The following is a 14,935-nucleotide window of genomic DNA, read 5'->3' as shown; positions in this document are numbered from 1 at the left end:
TTCTCGGATGAGAGGTGAAACGTCTTCAAGTAACTTAAAGAAGTCCAGACGCTTTTCTTTGCTCCTTTGAGTAAAATAACATGATAAAAGCTCATATGACATACAGTGTATCCTGAAAAGTGGTGTAGTGGAATTTAAAAGTAGCACATTTGCTGGTAAAAAGAACAACAACAACAAAACTGTAAACATTTAAAACGAGTGCAGAGCTTTATCTCTATTCTCTCATGAAAAGGTTGATGGAAGGAAAAGATTAACATTAATGACACATTTATTGATTCATTTTATTTTGGGCAAGATAAGAAATTTCTTCCTTTTTTTGTTTGACTGTTTTATTTTAGGCTAATTGTTGCACCTTCTATCCACTAATGCTGCAAAGCCAGTTTTGCTTTTCTGCCTTTTGACAAACAACCCACATTTTTGCTAGTTTTTAATACCAGTTGTTATGTACTGTTACTATGTGGTGCATGTGCCAATCATTGGTAAATTTCTTATGGTAGTCTTTCCCAGAGCAACTGTGAGTGGTTGGGTCTGGCAGTTTGGTGTCGCCTTGATGTTACAAGCTTTTCATCACAGCTACCAGTCTTTTTTGAGTGGAAATGCATGAAATCGGCTGTAGATTGAGCGCTGGCACTGGTGGAACAGGGTTATTAGAGCGGAGCAGAATGGTTTAAAATAGAATACAGTGACTTGTGACTCAAAAAGAATGTGTGATAATAAAGGTTGCTGTTTTTGAGTGATTATTACACAAAAAACATCTGTATAAGCTTTATAATAAAGGTGAAGCCGAATATTAAGTATAAACCAGCTTATCAATATTACTAAGAGGATGTAAATAATATATTGTAATGATGTAATGCTGTAATATAATACACAACTCTGCAGTAATCTCTGAGTATCTAATACTTTGCATTTCATTAGAGTAACACTTTATTATTGACATGCAAAGTTTTTGTAGCATTGTTTGTATTGCATTTATTATTACAGAATTACAAAATGAAAAGCTATTCACCTTTTCAAATTATTTCTACTAACCAACAATGCAAAGTGCAGAAAAACAAACTGATTAGTATACATAGACCTACTTTGAGTACCTGAAGCTAAGTCGCCACTTTCACTCTTACCTGTATTTGTGTAAATTAATCTAATTCATGCCAAATGGATACATTTTAACTGTGGAAATATATATATATTTTTAAAATTAGTTCGTTTATAGGCTACATATTTTTAAAACTGTAGAATGTAAAGAATCACTAACAGCAATATTAAATAAAAGATCACTATTGCTCTTTTCCATATTTACATTCATCTAGTTTCATTTTGGACTGTAGCAGATAAAGTTAATTATTGTTTCCCTGTCCATTCGCGATCATTTGTTCTGTTAAAGCCTAATTTAACCTTTTTGTTTTTCAAATGTCTGCCTGCATGTAGAGTAGTCAGAACACAGGGTCAGCAAAAAAGTGACAGCTCGGGAGCTGGACTCAAGGGCATGCTGGTGGGAGTATGAGCTGCAGGTGATAATGTAGTGGCATCACACCGAGAGGCCAGTTTGCAGTTCACAGCTTGAAAATGTATTCCTGGCTAAAATAAAACAAAGTCAGGGTTTTGGAAAGTTGACAGTGGTCAAACAGTAGGATTCGTTCCCTCGACATGCTGATATCACCACATGGAGAAAAACTGTTAATGTTTAATAAAGCAGAGCAACACCAGTGGCACTTGCTGAGTTTCTTTTGAGGGATTTAATTCGATGTGTATTCTGTGCTCTGCCATGCACGGAGCTCGAGGACTCGACACTGAGAGTGAGTGAACTGGAAAAGGAATATAGGGAACTGTGATTAAATTATACAGCGTTGCACCTCGCAGTGTACGTAGAGTATCCCTCTTTGTCCTAAATTGACAGCAAAAACTAGGACAGCTGCAGTAAACACCTCACAATGAGGAAAACAAAGATGGATAGGAAAACAGATTGAGGAAGAACAGGGGTAATCTCATTCTGAAAGGAATCCTCTCAGTCCACTTTAGTGGCTGTGAGATATGATGAATAATCACTCTGACCAGTTTAAACAACGAGACAGGATTTGGTATTAAAAGTGAGGGAAGCAGAGAGGCAGCGGTTGTGTCTTCCGGCAGAGAATTCATTGATTTATGCAGTCTGTGTTGTCCACGGCTGGTTCCCTCCTTTGTTACCCATCTGTGCACTTGTGAGTGTGATTCAGCTCAAGCAGCCAATACCTAAGTGGTGTAAACTTCACAGTGTGTGTGTGCATACACGAGGCAGTGACACAGAAAGAAGAACGAGGGTGTCTGAATGTAAAATCTCACACTCTGAATGATAATGGATTTCCAGTTTCAGTGCTGTAAGCGAGAGCAGTTAGATCACTAAAACGTATTCTCTTAAAATTATGCTCTCCTTCCCGATGTTTTCCTCCACAAGGGCTGAACATAAGAATACATTTCACACTGTTACAGGGCTGCCAGAGCTGAGACTGGCATCTTCACATGTTAAAGATACAGCACAGTAAAAAGTGGATACATCGTATGTCGGCATAATGTATGTAATAAAATCTGTTACATGCAAATGCTTTTATCAGCAGGCGCCCGCTGATCCACACCTATAGTAAGAGCATGTTGATATACCTCAGTGTGCCCGAGTCATTCCTGACATCTGATATAAATTATCCACCCTCTCACGAGCTGCCCTGAGCAGTGGGTGCACAGCAGCGAGGACATTAATATGGGTATCACAGAAGCTGCTGCTGCTGCTCTGCTCCCTGCATGATGTTCATTTTATTTTCACCAGGTACAACCAAAGCGCTCCTGTCACAGTAAACACAGCTAGGATGTTTATTTAAATTTACAGTGCTCCCTTCCTGATTTCTTAGTTGTTTTTTTTTGTCACACTAACAAGTTTACATGTTAATGTTTTTCTAATATTATACAAGATAAGCCAAGTAAATACAAAACACCCTTTTTAAATGATGAATTACTTTATTAAAGGAAAAAAGTTATCCAAACCTGCTTCTACCCCAAGTAATTGTCCCCCTTGTTAAATCATGAATTAACTGTGATTAATCCAATTTTTTGGAAAACAGAGTTCAATTTCATTAACCACACACAGGCCGGATTACAGCCAGACCTGGGGACGCTTTGCTGCTTCAGGACCTGAATGATTTGTTTGACTGATGGATGAATTTTGTTCTCTACCAGAAAATCCTGAAGGACATTTTTGGGCCATTAGTTTGTGCCCTGAAGCTCAAGCTCACTTGGTTTATGCAGCAAGACAATGATCCAAAACATACCAGTAAACCCATCCCCAAATGGCTAAAAAACAAAACAAAATGAAGGTTTTGGAATGGTCTAGTCAAAGTCTGGGATGAAATCGTATTGACTTGCTTTGGTGTGACCTTAAACAGACTATTCATATTCAAAAACCCTGCAGTGTGGATGAATTAAAACAATGCTGCAAAGAGGAGTGAGCTAAATGTTCTTGGCAGAGATGTTGAAAGACTCATTCCCAGTTATTACAAAAACTTGGTGGCACAACCAGTTATTACGTTCAATTACTTTTATTTTTTACACAGGGCTAGAAAAGTTTGGATAGACTTTAAATATTAAATAATAATTTTAAAACTGCATTTTGAATTTATTTGTGGTATATTTGTCTAGTATTAACATTTGTTTGATGACCTGAAACATAAGTGTGATAAATGTGCAAAAAATAAAAAATAAAAAGACAAACAAAGTAAATGCTTTTTCATACCTAAAATGATCTGGACTGATTGCCAGTTTGGCCTAATTACTACCTAGCTTTATTTTATACCTGTGTGTTTCAGATACTGGTTGCTGATTGGTTCAGGTAATTTTTTAATTAGCTCAGCCTTTCATTTTTGGGGACGAGGGTCTATTTAAGGTTTTTGATGTCTGATAATCCATTTGTGCTGAGCGCTGCATTTTGTGCCCTGGAGGCAGGAGCAGCACTGAAAGTTTAAACGTAATCTGGTTTGAGCTGAAAAAGGTTATCATTCAGTTTTCACTCGATTAAGCCACACAACACAAACTGCCTCTTATATTGTTATATACTAAATAGCAACACCAATTAAATACAAGTTGCTTGCTTGCTAGTGTTTAACTGATAAGACTTTGCAATGATAAAGTGGACATGATACTTGAAACTCTTTATTCTGGTGTACATTTTAATTCAAATGGATGCTAATGTCTTTGGTAAATAGTATAGTATGTGTGGCACAAGAAATGAAAACAAAATAGCTTATATTTTTATCAGTTTTCTGTCTTGCTGCTCTACATCTCTTTTGCGTGGTTCACTGCATCCTCTTCCAGCTTTGCCCAGAGGGAAATCTGAAGTGTTTTAATGGTTTGGGTCATGTCAGGAATTGTCAGCAGGTAACAATAAATTGCTCCCCTCTTATTTTTACCTCAAACTAGTAAGTCAGTGACCCACAAACCCTGAGTGTTCCTTTCTGTGCTGACTTGATAGCTACGTTTACCATCATGTCACGATCTGTCGGTTTTAATGTTATTTTGGGGAGTTTTATTCTCTCTAGCATCTTGTTAGGGTGTCTTGCTTTTATTTCCTGTTTTATTTTGTTAGTCCTCTATTTCTGGTGCCTTGTCAGTAGTTTTCAATTATTATCTTAATTAGTTTCTTCTGTGCTCTGTTAACAGGTTGTTTCCACTCTCCCCGATTACCTCCCATGTCTATTTAGAGCCTCATTTTACTTCCTGTGTCCCTGTTGTCTTGGTCTAAGAAGGCTGTATGTACATCTGCAAACTGCACTTCATGACAAGTCAAATCTTTGATTTGTAGACAACTCAACCTACTACCTGAAACCCAGCTGCCAAGATGCTTCCAGTGAGCTTTCCTCTGTTTTCTTAACATTAACAATCACAGTAGCCAATCTGATCCAATTGAAAATGGATATCCATATACCGGTATATTGGCAGTATATCTGCCATTGTTTCAAATGGTTACTCACAGTTTTCCTGTGCACAGAAAGTACACGCTATTTAACTTTCCCAAAGTCCCAAATAATTAGTTGTTTGGACAGCAGCTACTTTAGAGGCAGTTGCATTGAGATATAGAAACTAGCAGACTTGAAAGACTTCATGCTAAAACCAAGACTTTGTGGACTTGATGTTGCTTGAGCATGCCAATTCTCAAATTCATTAAATCAGCTTATTTAAGAACTTAGACATGGACTTTAAAAAGAAATTAAAAGTGAGCTGATTCCATTTAGTAATGAATTTTAAATGTATTTTTTATTTATATTAATAAACTTTTAATTAATTAACTTTTAAGCAGTTTGCAATATATGAACTTTAAACGAGATCTATATGATGTACTCCTTTACACACCATGATGCACCATTTAATCTGTCTTCATGGTGACCTTTTTAATCTTTGTCTGTTCAAGGCTTCATATTTCAGAGAGGTTTGAAATATGAAGCCAGTGTGGAAATGCCGAAAGTTACACTTATTCTCATGGCTGCTTGAGGCTGTCTCAAAGTGAGTCAGTCCCCACAGACTCTGATGTTAAAATGGCACGTTTTGAAAACTGTGTTTTTAGTAAGGTACAAAATGTTTTTGGCCTCTATGGGTAGTTTCTATCTTCATAACAACTTTAGTACAGATGATTTTGATTTTGTGAATTGCATTTATAGTACAGTTTATGGCTAACCGAGCCTGAGAGCCTTAGCTAAAAAAGTGTTAGTCCTCTCCTCAAACCAATGGGCGATGCCATGTTGTTAGATCCATACATCATATTCAGATTATCTGTAAATGATATCTGAAACGCGTCTGATTTTAGGGATGAGGCAAGCGTGGTTCTTCAAGCGTACTTTCTGCATTTCCACAGTAGCTGATGGATCAATACTAACCTCCTTATTAGCTGTCTTACGTGAAGCAATTATAGACGTACACCAGGGATGGATCAGACCCGCATTTGGATGCGATGAGATGAGAGGAAAATTAATGCTCCCACTTTGTTCCAACAACAAAGCAACACACGTGCACATTGTTGTATACCTAAGAGGCTTCAAGCTTCAGTGCAGTTGTAGATTACACTGTTTATCATCGGAAGAGGTAGTATAAATCAAATTAATTATGTGTTTGATTATACTGCCAGGAAAACATGAAGCAACTATCTGCGTCAGCGAGGACACAGAGTGGCAGCAACTCCCATCTCATCCCACCCTGTTCTTTGGATGCAAGAATTAGCATCATTCATGATGGAGGCCAAAGCAGATTAAAAGGAAATCTACATAACAAAACAAACAGCTGACAAGTCAAAATTACAACATCACAAATAAAAGCTGCTGACATGTTATTTGGAAGCTCAAAGGGGGTTTTTAGTTAAAGGAGAGTAATGGCTACACAGCATCGAGGTTGCCTGGCTCTGTTCGATTGTTCAGTAGTTTCATTTTTTAAGTTAATCACTAGATCGTTTTCAGAGTGTGAACCTTCCATATAAGACATGCAAGTATGAGCCGTAGATGCATTTGCTTTGATGAATTCGCTTTAGAAATGTAAAGGGCTTGCATGAGCAAATCTCACCGCAACCCCATTACGAATGTGTCAAACTCACAGTGATTTATCATGTTTCAGACCTTGCATTGGGACTTGCTTTGAGCAAATCGCTTTATGAAATCATTAATTACATCTCGTAGTCCTTTAAAATGATGCATGTCACAGTCAAAGCGTCATCGCTAAGCTCATGCAAAGTGAATAACAGTGCACGCGTAGAAGTCTGACAGCACACATTTCTGGAATTTGCCTGCCAAGCAAACAACATCTGTTCGTGTCTCACTGATTCAAGCTCCAAGTCTACCCTGATAACTTTTTCTTTTTCTCCCTCCACCTGGATCACCGTCCCTCAATCATTGCACTGGCCTTATATTTATCTCTCATTCTACCCACTAGCTTTAGGGGCCCTTCAGAGGAGAAGGGGAGTCCAATTTGTCTTTACAAGTTGGGACTACACTTTCAGCCTTGAGTGGAAGAGATAGATGCCCGATAGAGTTCTCTAAAGGCTTGTTAATAGCTGATTGGAGGAAGAGGAGGGAGAGAGTAAATGGACACAGACTTAAAGAGAGAAGAAGGAAGTAATTCAAGACTGAATGTTAAATTGAAAAATAAGAGTTTAATGGAGAGGAACCAGTACGAAGTGGCGAGCAGGAGAACAGGACTGCTGTATCAGCTGGATGCCTGCTGATCAGCCATTTTTACTCTGGACTACAAGGATGTGCTGCAGTGGCTTTTACACTTTTTTTGTCTAGGGATCTATAATCTTAAAACTTGGAACAGACTGTAGAAACTTGCTAAAGTCTGGTTTAAATTAACTGTAGGCACAGCCTGGTCATCATTTCACACCCGTGGGGGAGTGAATAGACATTTGTTATGTTCTGGTGCTTTAGGCAACAGTCAACTCACTTATAATGCAAACAATTCCAGACAGTTGGTTATTACAGTTGCCAAGGCCCAGACAAGCAAAAGAGAAGCTACTTAACTCATGTCAACCGAAGTCTCAAAAGATATTCATTTCTTAGTAAATGCTTCGCTCCTTTGTTGTACTTAACTGCTTCTTCTTATATCTCGCACGTCTACTTGCATCTAAACATCTCAGTGATCTCTAGTTTTGAATCACTTACTTATTTGAGTCTCAGCTGCTGCTTGGGTTTTGATTTCCAGGTGTTTGGAGCTTTGATTTGTATTATTTATTTATTTATTCCATTTATTTATTATTTTTAATTCCCGTGCCATCTTGGATGATTTCATTCCTGTTTTGCTTCATGGCTTTGTTTCTGTTATTAGTAGCTGAAGTTCCTTCACTCATCCTCCATCTGTTTCTTCTTTGGTCTTGTCTTTTTTTGTCTTCATGAGTCTTCTTGAACCCATGTTCAGTATTTTTCCTTTGGATTCGCTTGTCTCCTACTTGTTAAGTGTTAGTATTAATGTCTGTATTTCTTGTTTCATTTTGTCCGGTGTTAGTTTTGCTTGCTGTTTGTCTCCCTCCAGTTGTCTTCACATTTGTCTCGTTAAACTTCTATTGACCATTTTGATACTTTTGATTTTGATGCTTCTTTAGTTTGAAAGTCTGCCTGCAGTGTACAGCATTTTGGTGCTATCCACATTAAACCCTGTAAAAACAGAGGAATCACTGTATGTCTCATTTTCAAACTACAGCTTGTTAAATTTTATTCAGCTCTGAGGTTTCTTTTTGTGTGTGTTATTTCCATCTGCCACCTGGTGATATCAGCGTAGAATGTCACAGGGATTTTTATTTTATTGTATTATTTTTATATTACTTTTTATTTGATTTCAAATGCTAATTTGTAAGTCGCCTTGACTACATCAGAAAATAAGCTCAGTGGGAAATAAACAAAAATGCCACGTTTACATTTTTTGATGATCATCATAAAATGTTTTAATTGATTTAATTTGATCTCCACCACTAAACTTCTGTGTTTGGCATGATGCTTTGAATAGCCTGGACCACGTCCTTGACTTCTGTTGACTTGTTTAGTTACTTGTTACCAAATATCATAAAAGCTTCAAAGTTCAGGAGAGCGGCATTTACTTTTGTGTTTTGTTGCAGATGTTTGTTTGTTTGTTTGTTTTTTAATCTTTCTGAAGCTTGTGTAAATACAGAGCTCGTTTCAGGCATCCAATCAAAAGCCCTTAAAAAATTAGAACCCCAACCCTAAAAACCTGTTGACTCTGTGATGAGGGAATCACAAGTGAAAAATGCTACGTCATTTCAGGGCTGTAGGACTTGCTGCAGCAAGCCTTTATTCCTGATTTGTGAGCTCACTGTAGATCCTGTGACCTTACAATGCTGTCAACAGTGCACATACTGAATTTTAACACATAAATAAACTTCCCGACTATGATATCTATACCCTTGCTGATGCAGCACAGATAGATATCAGTGGAAACTGATGTAACTTTTAAATTCTGTAAATCTATTTATTATCAATTTAAACCAGATTTCCATTATAATTGACTAATGGGAAATGTAATACAATAGAACAAACACAATGAGAAGTACAGGCGAAAGGAAAAATGCTTGAAGGTCTTATGACAAAAAGTCAAAAGGGTCAAAATGTGATAATTATGAAAAACTACTGATATAATTCACAACATAAAAGAATGCAGTGTTTCTCAGCCTAATTTTTTTTTAGTTTCTCCAATTTTTCAGACCTCTTGCAAATAATTTTCTTGCAATTCTAATAAAGAAAAAAGCTTTTAACTTGTGATGAGGCAGAAAGTTTGGAAACCACTCTGGGTGTTCTACAGCTGTGTGTTTACAGATCAGCAGTGTTCACCTGCAATCCTTGCTACAGTTCTCCTCTGTGATCCCGTCCTCGTCTTCACCCCAGATGTCCACGGCAGAGAAAATCAAGGCCACCAATACAGCAAAGCAGCACACCAAGGCAAAGATCACAATGCACTTCTGCTGAGACTGCAAGAAAGAATAAAAAACAACAACACTTAAATTATAAAGGCACATTTTCTGCTCTTCATCGCTACTGCAGAAACACAGCCAAAGTTCTTCAACCTTGGCTCCTATTAGCCGTCTGGCTGACAGAAGTGATTTAATGCCCAGCTCAGCGGGTCACTGGATGATAGAGGAGAATTGAACACCAACATGTAAGAAGTATGACCTCGGAAGTTCTGACTTTCATATAATCGAGAAACAGGAATGAGAAGAAAAGAACAAAAGATATACAAGGAGGTGGTTTTGTTTCTCTCGCTGTCTCTAATTTTTTTAATTTCTTTTTGGTAATATTTATGGTCTCATGAATTTCAACATCCGATATAACTCAGAAGAAAATAAAGGTCACCTGAACTGTGCAACATGCAAATATGAAGTTTGACATCAAAGAATCTGTTTTGCTTGTTAATATTAATCAGCCCTTTGGAGAAATCACAAAGCCAAAATGTAATTTTGTCCCATGCATTGCTGACCAATTACAGTGTGAAAGGAAATGCAATATCTCTACCTCATCAGCCAAACAGCCCCTCTGGGTGCAAATCTACTCTGAAAAAAGAACACTATCCATTATTGTTGACAGGAGGAGGAAAAGTTTCTTACTAAGAATATTTCCTTGGGGATTTGTCGACCTTTGAAAGACCCGGCAGTAGCAAAATAACTGTACAGTTTTCTGTTTACCTCCTGAAGATAAACACACCAGAAATGGGATAAAATGTATAAATAATTATAACCAGATTTGTTCCATTTGCTGTTGTTTAAACATACAAGATCTAAAATTGCATGACCCCCAGGAAGTAGAGGAAATTACATAGTACCAGCTCAGAGGTCATGGTAAACGTATCTTGTATTTTGTGTCTTTATATGCCACAAAGCATTTTTGTTTAATTCAACACATTTTCACAGCATCATATTAAATACGATGTCACCTCTGCATTTAACGTGCAGTGAAAGCCAAGATGACTTAGAAATGTGTGTGGTTCTGGTGATTATGATGGATCTATAGAAGAAAACTATTTAGGCCAAATATTGCACAAGCTTAAAAAATGATAATAGAAAAGACCTTTAAGACCATTTCAGACCAGTGAAATGAAATTAAATATGACACATATGTAAAATACAATAGTTGTAGTCAACATACACGTAGTTTTCTATATCGGCTCAAAAGTTCCTACATCACGTTCATTTGCTGTCTTCTTAAGCCTTTGTTTGTTTGTTTGTTTGTTTGTTTTTCAAAAACCTGCTGAAGGTGGTTCAAGTTTCTTTTTTCTCCTCAAAAAATAGAACAAAACTAAACAAAAAAGCAAATGCATAACAACTGTGCTGTGGATTTTAGCAAAACGTTTAGTATCCACTTTGGATGCTAGAGAGAAGAGGTCCCGGGGACCCCTCCAAACAAGCCATACTTGTTCATTCTTTTTCTAAATGTATTTTTATAAACTTTAACATTTAACATGCTAATTGAGGCTTGTGGACTCTGAGCTCTTGGGTTTCTGCAATTTCTCTGATCATTGCACGGTCTGAGCTTAGGGTGAATTTACTGGGACGTCCCTGGGAAGATGGTGTTGACACACACCCGAATGGTTCAGACCAACAACCTGCCTAAATGTTTGCCTTTATAAGCAAACCTCCAGCAACGACCGGCGCTGGGGGTCACATCTGCTGATAATCAGTTAATTAAGTGCAACTGATTAGCACCACTGCTGCTGTTTAGCCCCTTAATTCCTAATGAAACAACAGGGGTGCACTCATTTATATCTATGCCGCTTAACCTGCATAGATTCCTATAAAAACTTGACTATAGATGTCTAGAGATACATATGTAATCATGTGGCTAGTAGGCATACTGTACATGTTTCCAACTTCTTATAGTGTGTAACTCTGTAAAAGTTTTAGTGATATTGAAGAAAATAATTCACGATACAAAAATGAAATATAGAACTGTATTGATTTTTGCTTGAAATCATATTACAACGCTCTACTAGTCAGTGAAGAAAAAATATTCAAATATTTATATCAGTATGTTAAAGATTTTAATCAACTTTACAACCAACAAGCAGTAAATGGGACATTATGTTTCTATTGTAGTCTCAAGGTACTGACTCATTTACAGAGAACTGCCATAGTTATTTGTAAAATAATAATAAATGCATCCTGATTCCGAGAAACCAGCCAGAAGAGCCCAAATTAATTACCCTTGAACACTTGCACAGCAGATCACTAGCACAGTCAGCTAAACTCTCTGTCTACAAAGAGAAATGTTATATCACAGACCATCAACCTCTGCGAGCCACACAAACACATAGCTTTGGTTGCTGTAGTGTGTTTATTGTAGCTAGAGAGATGAATGCCCACAGGTCCTCAATGTGGGAATTAAATTAATCGTTGAGCCAGTCAATGGAGCATTCCCAGAGAAGCAAAGACACACTAGCTGGGATATTCAGCTTCACACTCTCATTCTCACACAACTATCTGTCTGCGCTGATGTCTGCCATAGGAATGGCGTTTTCCACTGGTGGATGAGATATATTACACCGTACATGTTCCATTTAAACCATAATGCAATCAGTTTACATCTTAGACTGACCGGACAAAGAAGATGAAGCAAGGAGATTAACTTAATTGCTGAACCTCCAATCACATGTGATTGGTTGTGTTTGTGCCTGATAGCAGTGATATGAAAAGGTCACGTTAGTGCTCACAAGGGACCATGTTACCTGGCACTGGAGCACAGCTAGAAGTCAGTGCTCCTTAAATCATAGGAAGTAGCAGCATTAGCTAGACAAATAAAGAAAACTTTAATGCAATTATCAAAAAATGTGAACAAAATAATTGCTAGTTTGTGCTTCAATTTGTGAGTGCAGTGTTAGTAGTATTAGTCTGATACTTAGTACTAATCAGCTTGTATCTATGTCTTTGGGATGCAGCTCACTAAACAATCCTTAATGGAATCAAATCAAATCATCAAATCAAATTTATTTCTATAGCACATTTTAAAAGCCCAATGTACATCAAATTGCTTCACAATATAACCGCAATGTAGGCAGAAACAAGGGACAAATAGTACAATTACAATTATAATGACAATAACATAGTGTAGTGCAAGCCAGGTGACAGTCAAACTAATGTGCTTCAAAGGCTAAATTAAACAGGTGGGTTTTTAAGCGCGATTTAAATGCTTGAATAGATTCAGAGGTATGGACATCATCCGGGAGGTTATTCCAGAGTCTAGGAGCGGCAATAGCAAAAACATTAGCAGTCCATATTCTGGTCTAAATATAACTTCTGTCCCAACACTAAGGCAATGGTGACTGCCAAAATACTAACATTAAAGGTACAGTGTGTAAAATCTCACCACTAGATGTCAGTAAATTGCAGATTTCAGTTAACTGAATCCGATCAGTTCAAATACATAATTCATCTCAACTACTGTACAGGGAGTGCAGAATTATTAGGCAAGTTGTATTTTTGAGGAATAATTTTATTATTGAACAACAACCATGTTCTCAATGAACCCAAAAAACTCATTAATATCAAAGCTGAATGTTTTTGGAAGTAGTTTTTAGTTTGTTTTTAGTTTTAGCTATTTTAGGGGGATATCTGTGTGTGCAGGTGACTATTACTGTGCATAATTATTAGGCAACTTAACAAAAAACAAATATATACCCATTTCAATTATTTATTTTTACCAGTGAAACCAATATAACATCTCCACATTCACAAATATACATTTCTGACATTCAAAAACAAAACAAAAACAAATCAGCGACCAATATAGCCACCTTTCTTTGCAAGGACACTCAAAAGCCTGCCATCCATGGATTCTGTCAGTGTTTTGATCTGTTCACCATCAACATTGTGTGCAGCAGCAACCACAGCCTCCCAGACACTGTTCAGAGAGGTGTACTGTTTTCCCTCCTTGTAAATCTCACATTTGATGATGGACCACAGGTTCTCAATGGGGTTCAGATCAAGTGAACAAGGAGGCCATGTCATTAGTTTTTCTTCTTTTATACCCTTTCTTGCCAGCCACGCTGTGGAGTACTTGGACGCGTGTGATGGAGCATTGTCCTGCATGAAAATCATGTTTCTCTTGAAGGATGCAGACTTCTTCCTGTACCACTGCTTGAAGAAGGTGTCTTCCAGAAACTGGCAGTAGGACTGGGAGTTGAGCTTGACTCCATCCTCAACCCGAAAAGGCCCCACAAGCTCATCTTTGATGATACCAGCCCAAACCAGTACTCCACCTCCACCTTGCTGGCGTCTGAGTCGGACTGGAGCTCTCTGCCCTTTACCAATCCAGCCACGGGCCCATCCATCTGGCCCATCAAGACTCACTCTCATTTCATCAGTCCATAAAACCTTAGAAAAATCAGTCTTGAGATATTTCTTGGCCCAGTCTTGACGTTTCAGCTTGTGTGTCTTGTTCAGTGGTGGTCGTCTTTCAGCCTTTCTTACCTTGGCCATGTCTCTGAGTATTGCACACCTTGTGCTTTTGGGCACTCCAGTGATGTTGCAGCTCTGAAATATGGCCAAACTGGTGGCAAGTGGCATCTTGGCAGCTGCACGCTTGACTTTTCTCAGTTCATGGGCAGTTATTTTGCGCCTTGGTTTTTCCACACGCTTCTTGCGACCCTGTTGACTATTTTGAATGAAACGCTTGATTGTTCGATGATCACGCTTCAGAAGCTTTGCAATTTTGAGACTGCTGCATCCCTCTGCAAGATATCTCACTATTTTTGACTTTTCTGAGCCTGTCAAGTCCTTCTTTTGACCCATTTTGCCAAAGGAAAGGACGTTGCCTAATAATTATGCACACCTGATATAGGGTGTTGATGTCATTAGACCACACCCCTTCTCATTACAGAGATGCACATCACCTAATATGCTTAATTGGTAGTAGGCTTTCGAGCCTATACAGCTTGGAGTAAGACAACATGCATGAAGAGGATGATGTGGACAAAATACTCATTTGCCTAATAATTCTGCACTCCCTGTATTCAGGATGCCGGGCAACATGACAGATTCACAAACTGGTGCTTGCTCTTATGGATCTTTAATAGATTTACGCTTTAATAGTTCCTGAGAACACAGTAATTTTGTTGGAAGACACAAATACACACTAATCAATGTACTTATTTATAAGCACAACATTCTTGTTTTGTTTTAAGCAACCCCCTAAAATTGCTTACTGTACCTTTATGGCCTCAAAATGTGGAGTTCAAAAAGAGTGAGGGTACATCCTACTTTTACATATTTCCTTTATTATTTTTAACATTTATGTCACAAACCCTCCACAGCAAACAAGACCTCAGACCTCTTTCTCTCCAGCCACGTCCTCCAGCTTATCCAGGGCAACGCTGAGGGGTTACCAGGCCACACAGTCGAGAGATATAATCTCTCCACTTATGTTGTGGGTCACCGGGGCCT

General features: G+C 38.0%; 1 protein-coding gene across 2 annotated transcripts in view; it reads right to left on the bottom strand.

Moving 5' to 3' along the window:
• Positions 1-14,935, bottom strand: part of LOC309720765 (inactive phospholipase D5) — a 74,771-nt gene that overhangs the window by 15,197 nt on the left and 44,639 nt on the right. For both annotated transcript variants that reach the window (XM_082557924.1, XM_082557925.1), the window contains exon 2: positions 9,339-9,475. In XM_082557924.1, the coding sequence (XP_082414050.1) occupies positions 9,339-9,475 (137 nt within the window). The remainder of the gene's footprint in view (positions 1-9,338; positions 9,476-14,935) is intronic.

The sequence above is a fragment of the Aulonocara stuartgranti genome, assembly GCF_965226115.1.
Source record: "Aulonocara stuartgranti genome assembly, chromosome: 13".
Taxonomy (NCBI): domain Eukaryota; kingdom Metazoa; phylum Chordata; class Actinopteri; order Cichliformes; family Cichlidae; genus Aulonocara; species Aulonocara stuartgranti.
This window is presented reverse-complemented; position numbering and strand designations above follow the sequence as displayed.